Source organism: Tupaia chinensis, unplaced genomic scaffold (assembly GCF_000334495.1).
Source record: "Tupaia chinensis unplaced genomic scaffold, TupChi_1.0 Scaffold148607_1, whole genome shotgun sequence".
Lineage (NCBI taxonomy): Eukaryota > Metazoa > Chordata > Mammalia > Scandentia > Tupaiidae > Tupaia > Tupaia belangeri.
Genome location: NW_006208456.1, coordinates 1,169,977 through 1,177,810, shown reverse-complemented (window position 1 = coordinate 1,177,810; position 7,834 = coordinate 1,169,977). Strand labels below are relative to the sequence as shown.

Here is a 7,834-nt window from a genome sequence, read left to right as displayed (position 1 = left end):
ATTTGGCTGCTCTTGGGGCATGCAGAGCTACCCTCCATGCTACCAGGCCAGGGACCCCCAGGAAAAGCTGTCCTGGGGGTCTACAGCCTGGCCCCATTCTGGGGTTTATGGAAGTGAGAGAGACATTTAGCTGGGGCATCTGGCCCAGAAGCCATTATTCTGAGAGTGAATGTATGACAGCATTCCCAATCAGTATTAGGTAGCTGTCATGGAGGCAGTGTGGTGTCACAGACAAGATGGCTTCAGTCTCAAATCACAAACCAGCTGTGTGAGCTCAAGCATAGTTATTTTTAAAAACAAACTTTTGTACTGATAGACCTTATATAAAGGGCACAAATCCCAAGGCTACGTACAGTTCAACGAGTTATCACAAAGTAAATAGTCATGGGAACCAGCAGTTAGCGTAATGTTTATGTCGCTGGACTCCCACGTAGTAGACTGCGGTTTGCGTCCTGGACCAGGTGGCTTAAAACTCACGCTGGACACGTGTGCGTGCGTGCCCAAGATCCCGAGAGGAGAATGGAGGAGAAGGGATTGTGGTGTGGCCATCCCCCCTGGGGGTGATTTCTCGCTTTCTGTCTCTATGTCTCTCTCTGTCTGGTGAGCACATGCACCCTATAGCGAAAACCTCTCCAAAAAAAAAAAAAAAAAAATAGCCATGTACCCACTATCCGGCTTTAAAAAAAGAACACTCCAGTACTCCAGAAGCCTCCATGTTCCTTTCCCAGTTACGACCACCCCTCCCAACTCTCCCAGAGGGAACAAGCTAGTCTAGTGTTTAACACTTGAACTAGTTTGCTAAGGCGAATTCTGAATGTCTTTTTGCCTTGGTTTCGTCTATAAAAGGGTGACAGGACACATTCCTGCCTCATAACCTTGCTGGGCAATGAACTGCGGGCACCAGGCTCAGCAGGCATGACCTCATCTAAGTTTCCAAGAACTCCTGGACTATTGGGAGTTAGCATCAGCTCCATATCCCAGAGGCTAAGCAACCTGTCCAGCTGCAGGGGACAGAACTGGAATCTCCAGGTCTGCCTGGGGCCTGCACTCAGAGGCCTGGCCCTTGTCTCCCAATTCTCTGAAAGATGTTAAACTTACTAACCAGAAGATTGCCAGGAAGGAGTAGTCCAACTGCCTTAGCCAGACAGAATCTAAGTCTCCCCCAAAGTACCTGTCATGCAGTGGGAGCCGAATATCTATTTCCTGATGATACAAACAGCCCAAGACTGTGTTTTAGTCTCTGGCACTGGTTACATAGCTTCAACTTCTGGCTGCTCAAGCAACTAAAATGGAGTGAGAATGCATGGGCAGGACCGAGAGGAGAATGGAGAAGGGACTACGGCCATCCCCCGGGAGGTGATTTCTCACTTTCTGTCTCCCTGTCTCTCTTTCTGGAGAGCTCATGTGCCCTATAGCAAAAACCTCTCAAAAAAAAAAAAAAAATATTTTTTTTTTTTTTTTTTTTTTTTTTTAGAAAAAGGAAGAATGAATGGGCTTCTAATAGTCATCTGCGACAGGCTTCAGGAGTCTTCCCACATAGCTGCTGCAGGGCATCACCTGCCCTGTGAGCTCCCACTCAGCTAGCCGACCTGTGCTCCTCACATTTCCTTTCCCATCCACCCTACACAGCTCCTGGGAGAGACCAAGACCTCTCTGAGCACTGGCTTCTTCACAGGAAAGGACCTGATACCTGGATGATTATTGACGAACAGTGATGCTGGGAGCAGAGTGGCACAGCCTGGAGTCTCCGCGAGTCCCATGAGGCACAGCCTAGAAGATGCTGTTAAGGAGAGTTGGATACAAGGCTCTCTGGGATGAATGGGCATTAGAAACCTTTAAAAATCATCATACACAAAAGTAGAACAGAGAATAACACCTGCTAGCCATATTTAACAGATGGGTACACTTCTACTTTTAGATTCAGATTTTGTTTTTAAAGGAAAAAAAAAAGTGGGACCAGCAGATGGAGTGACAATTATGTTGCTAGACTCCCACACGGCTGACCATGGTTTGATTCCTGGACCTGGTGGCTTGAAAATCATGTTGAGTATGTATGTGTACATGTCCAAGAACCTGGGAGAAGAGATAGTGGCATGGCCATCTCCTCAGGGGCGTGATTTATCACTTTCCTTCTCACTGTCTCTGCTTCTGTCTAAGGCAAATGCATTCACCCTAAAACAAAAACCTCTTAAAAGAAAAAAAAAAAAGGAAAAAAAGTCATAGATATAGTTAAAAGCCCTCTTTGCCTCCTCCTAGTCCAATTCTTCCCCCACGCCAGAGAATCACTCTTCCCAAATTGGTCTAAGTTCTTCGGCCACTTTATAATACTACCTACCACTGCACATATTTGTCCATGAACAATGTAAATCACTGTTTATGCTTTCTTCCCCCCAGAGATATTTGATACAGTTGTTGTTTTTTTAAAGGTTTCTGCCATAGGATGCATGTGTTTGCTGGAGAGAAGAGAGACAAAGAGAGATAGTGAGAGAGAAAGTGAGAAATCACTCCCCCAGGGTGGATGGCCACAGCATAATCCCTTCTCCTCCCTTCTCCTCTTGGGATCTTGAGTATGGACACACATGTGCCAGGTGTGAGTTTTAAGTCACCAGGTCTGGGACTCGGAACTGCGGTCAACTATGAGGGAGTCCAAGACTAACCATTACACCATCTGCTGGTCCCAAGTTCTGTTTATTTTTTTTTTCCCTCTTTTTGGAGAGGATTTTGCTATAGGATGCGTGCGCTCGCCAGAGAGACAGAGAGAGACAGAAAGCGAGAAGTCACTCCTCAGGTGATGGCCATGCCGCAATCCCTTCTCCATTCCCCTCTGGGGATCTTGGGCACATGCGCACACGCGCCCGGCATGAGTTTAAGCCACTGGGTCCAGGACTCGAACCACGGTCGACTACATGGGAGTCCAGCAACATAGTCATTATGCTAACTGCTAGTCCTGTACTTTTTATGTTTTAAAAACATGTAAATGACAATACACAGTTATCTTCTACAACTTTTTTTTTCTTTTGGGTTTTTGCTGTAGGGTGTACTCTCACTCACTGGAGAGAGACAAAGGGAAAGTGAGAAATCACTCTTGGGGAGATGGCTCTACTGCAATCCCTTCTTTACGCTCCTCTCAGGATTTCGGCCACACATGCACAAGTGCTTGGCATTTTTCAAGACACCAGGTCCAGGATTTAAACCATGAGTTGGCCATGTGTGATACAGTGCCTGAATCACCATGCCACCTGCTAGCCCCATCTAATGCAGTTTCTTAAACCGTCATCAGTTTCAATTTATGCAACACTACGATACGTAAACACCAATATCTAAAACAAAAGTACTCTAAAATATTTCCCCTACTAAATATAAAACTAGTATTTTCTAGGGGACCAGCAGTTAGCATAATGGCTATGTCTCTGGATTCTCATGTAGTTGACTGTGGTTCAAGTCTCAGACCTGGTGGCTTAAACTCACGCAGGACGCATGTGCGTGTGTGCCCAAGATCCCAAGAGGAGAATGGAGGAGAAGGGATTGTGGTGTGGCCATCCTCCCTGGGGGGTGATTCTTTCTTCGCTTTCTGTCTGTTTCTCTCTCTCTGTCCGGCGAGTGCACACACTGTATAGCGAAAACCTCTCCAGAAAACAAAACAAAACACTAGTATTTTCTAGTCTTTTTCATGATAAAAAAAAATGCTGCCCAGGCCAGCCAGTGGCATCATGATTGGGCAGCTGGATCTCACAAGGGGAATGCATGGTTTGAGAAATATGCCAGGCATATGTGCATGCATGCCCCAAATCCTGATAATAGAGAGGGGATTACAGTGTTGCCATCCTTTCTGGGGCTAGCAGGGAAGAGTGCTTTCTCACCTTCTTCCTGTCTCTCTCTATATATATCCTATACAAAGTTAGGTGCTGGACTCCCACATGGCTGACTGTGGTTCGAGTCCCAGATCTGGCTGCTTGCTTTCTCACTTTCCCTTTCTCTCTCTCTCTGTCCCTCTCTGGTCAAATTAAATAAATAAAGCTAAATAAAATAATTCTTTTTTTAAAAAAATACAGTTAAAAAAAAAAAGATTGAATGGCCCACTGGTAGGTCACAGCCTGCAGTTCGAGAATACTGCTCCAAGTCTCTACTTAGGGTGGGACTGTGGGGCCACAGAGGACATATGCCTTCAACCTAAAGTGGCTGTACTGGGGGCTGGCAGATGGTGTAGTGGTTGGAACACTGGACTCTCACAAGGTTGACTGTGGTTCGAGTCCTGGACATGGTGGCTTGCTTTCTCACTTTACTTCTCTCTCTCTGGTCAAATTAAATAATAATAAATAATAACAATAAATAAAATTTTTCTTAAAAAAAAAAAAAAAAGTACCAACTTACTTACATTAGTAGCTTTCCTGGTTCTCCATTTTCAAACTTGGCACTATCAGCCCTTAAAATTTTGCTTATCCGAGTTGGTACGAGATGACACCTTATTATAATTATAATTTGCATTTCCCTGACCACATAATCACAGTCATTTGGGTTTCTTTTTCTTTTAACTGTATCTTTATACCCTTTGCCCACTTATCTACTAGGCTATCTTTGATTGATTTGGTTTTTCTCCTATTCTTGTCAGAGCCAAAACTTCTCTGCAGGAGCCTATTTACCCTCGCGTCCTCGCCTTTTTCCACTATTCAGCCCACTGAAATTTGGGCCTGACTCTTACCTTTCTAATAAAATTTTCTTTTCTAGATCTCCCAAATTCTAAATCTGATAGGAATGCTCCAGTCTGATCCTGTAGTCATGCCACTCAGTTCCTAATGATGCACCCTTTCTTGGCCCTGCTCTGCACTGTCTCGAGTTCTGACCTTGGAGCTGCTCCTACCCGCAGATGCACTCACCTAAGCCTCTCCCTAAGAGTCAGCACCTCTGTGCCTTCTCTGCCCAGCTCTGCCACATAGTGACACTAACGTCACTGAGAACCAGCTGCCATAGGACTTTGCTTCTCTGTGCTCCACAGGAACTTCTGTTTCGTACCCAGGCATGCGGCTTTGTTCTGAAGGGTGATATGTAAGTATAGACGGGCCCAGCCCTCTGCCACTAAGACGCCGCCTCACCAAGCCCACAGATGCCCAGGTCCATGTCAGGGCATGGCCTGCCCACCAAACCTCTTCATCGGCCAAAGGATACAGGATGTGGGAATCCAAGTGACTCAGCGAGGCCCAGCACACAGAATTCACCTAGCGAAGAAGCACATAGCAAGATGGGAAGGCTGGCTGATTGCCAACTCATGAGGAAGTATCAATAGTAAAATGCTTTCTTAGAGGGTAATCATGGGGTAAGGGGCTGATAAAGATGTGTAACTTTTTTCTTCAGGTCTTACTCCACTTAAAACGGGCAGTCCGAGCTTTCGAAGATATGGGATTACCCTGCCCCACCATGTAGACAGGAAGTACCCCCAGGCCTAGTTCATTACCGTTAGCTTGGGAGAGGTCTGGTACACTCTCCAGGGCTGAGCTGAATTCTCTACGATGGCAGGGGACAGACCTAATGTCAAAGGCATACTAAGGAAACCATTTTCCTTTCTTTTTCCTTTTCTTTCTTTAACATTTGTCAGAGGCCACCTGCACTTACCAAAAGACAAGGAGAGGGTAAAAGCACCCTCTAATGGGGTGTGGTCACAGAATTCCTTTTCCTCCTTTCTCCATCTTGTCAGAATTTGGGGCATGAATATATATGCACTAGTATGTTTTTTAAGTAGCTAGTCTGGAATTCAAACTGCGTGGTTGGCTACATGGGATCTGGCTCCCTTACCATCAGGACGTGAGCCCAGTCCACCAAGAAACATTTTTTTTTTTTTTAGAGGTTTTTGCTATAGCGTACATGCGCTTGCTGGAAAGACAGAGAGAGACAGAGAGACAGAAAGTGAGAAATCAAGCCCCAGGGGAGCCCTCCAGGGAACTTGGGCACGCACGCACGCACATGCGCCCGGGGTGAGTTTAAGCCAACGGGTCCGGGACTTGAACTGCGGTCGATTATATGGGAGTCCAGCAACATAGCTGTTACACTACTGCTGGTCCCCCCAAAAAACTGTTTTCAGGGCCAGCCAGGCAGCATGGTAGTTAAGGAGGCTGGATCTCACATATTAAGCTGTGCAGTTTGAGACCTGGACCTGGTGGCTTGAGAAACATGCCAGGCAAGTGTGCCTGCATGCCCAAAGTCCTGAAAAGAGAGTGGGAGAAGGGACTGGAGCATCACTTTCTCTCTCTCTCTCCAGTGAGTGCATATGCCCTATAGAAAACTAAACTAAAACCATTTTCAACTTGCATCTGTGTTGCAGCTTATATCCCAAATGAACAGTCGCAGCTTTTTATAGATGCAGCCACTCCCCAATGCAATTTAAAGCACGTTACGCGATGAACTTATATTTCTTTAAGCTTCAATGTTCTCCAGAAACAGGCTAAGTGACTGAAATGTTGTCCTGATACACAGGGAGGACTCCTTTATCCAGGTCACAGTCACCATAGCTCACATCCCAGGAATTCTGTGACATGCTATGGGTCATTAGAGATCAACTCTTGAGCCTCCAGGCAGGAAGGTCCTTACGACCAGCATAAGCAGCACTGCCTCAACCTCTGAATTTATTTTCAAAGACAAGAAGCTCCTAAGGTCTGTTCTTCCTCTACAGGTTCTCAGGAACTAAAATTTGTCCTGTAGGAAAATGCAGTAACAGTGCCCTGTCTTCACAAAGTTCTCTCCGCTTCTCTAAATTTGGCCAAGCAATGCCATGCCCATGGATCCAAAGGCAAAGAGGACTGCAAGGCTAAAAGGATGGTGACGTACCTTCCGGTTGGTGAAGTAGAGGTTTTCGAACATCCGCACCTTGGGTGAGGGGGTCTTCAGACCATGCAGGCTGATGATGCCATACTTAGAGCCTCCCACTTTGACATCGTTCACTGTGAAGAGCCGGTCACTGTTGGTATCCGCCTGGAGGGAAGTGGCATAGGTGACCTCCTGGACTGAGCTAGGTGGGCTACCCAGGACTACAGCCTTCTCCCCTCTCAGGCTCTGTATTTTCATCAGGTGAGTGCTCTCTCCATGAGTGGACATGGACAAAGCTAATAGGTGTCTGGTCTAGCAATTCAGGGTCAGGGAGATGGCATGGTCAGGATTCTTGAGGTTTGCACAGTGCCCCTACTCAACTGGGCCTGGAACAGTTCTGATATCCTGGATCCTAATGTCAACCCACAGGAACATAGGTGTGGCTGTCACCAAAGTCATGAGCAATGTAAGAACTGCCAGCTGTAATCATTCAGGGGGTACAGGAGGGTTTAAAAATATATTATTACTCAGGTGCCATTATGACCACCTAAAAGGAAGAAAATATCTCATCCCACCAACTAAAAAGCATAATAGAGGGACCAGCTTAAAGAGTAATGGTAGTCTACCATGGTTCAAGTCCTGGACCTGGAGGCTTAAAACTCATACTGAGCACGTGTGTGCGTGTGCGCACACGTGACACGCATGCTCAAAATCCCAAAAGGAGAATAGAGGAGATGGGATTGTGGCGTGGCCATCCCACCTGCGGGTGATTTCTCAATTTCTGTCTCTCTGGTGAGTGCACATGCTCTATAGCAAAAATCTAAAAACAAAACAAAAACCAAATAACCCCCACAAATACACAAAAGAAAAGATTGTATAAGGATGTGGACTATTTTCTTTCTTTTTTTTTTTTGAAAGGTTTTTGCTATAGAGCGTGTGCACTCGCCAGACAGACAGAGAGAGACAGACAGAAAGCGAGAAATCATCCCCCGGGGGGATGGCCACACCGCAATCCCTTCTCCTCCATTCTCTTCTTGGG

The 7,834-nt window shown here is 46.1% G+C and overlaps 1 protein-coding gene across 3 annotated transcripts in view; it reads right to left on the bottom strand.

Moving 5' to 3' along the window:
- The window catches only part of DCAF4 (DDB1 and CUL4 associated factor 4), a 34,467-nt gene that overhangs the window by 6,720 nt on the left and 19,913 nt on the right, over positions 1 to 7,834 (bottom strand). For all 3 annotated transcript variants that reach the window (XM_006170496.2, XM_006170498.3, XM_006170497.2), the window contains exons 7-9: positions 6,817 to 6,960; positions 5,164 to 5,213; positions 1,691 to 1,770 (exon numbers count right to left, since the gene is read on the bottom strand). In XM_006170496.2, coding sequence (XP_006170558.1) covers positions 1,691 to 1,770; positions 5,164 to 5,213; positions 6,817 to 6,960 — 274 coding nt within the window. The remainder of the gene's footprint in view (positions 1 to 1,690; positions 1,771 to 5,163; positions 5,214 to 6,816; positions 6,961 to 7,834) is intronic.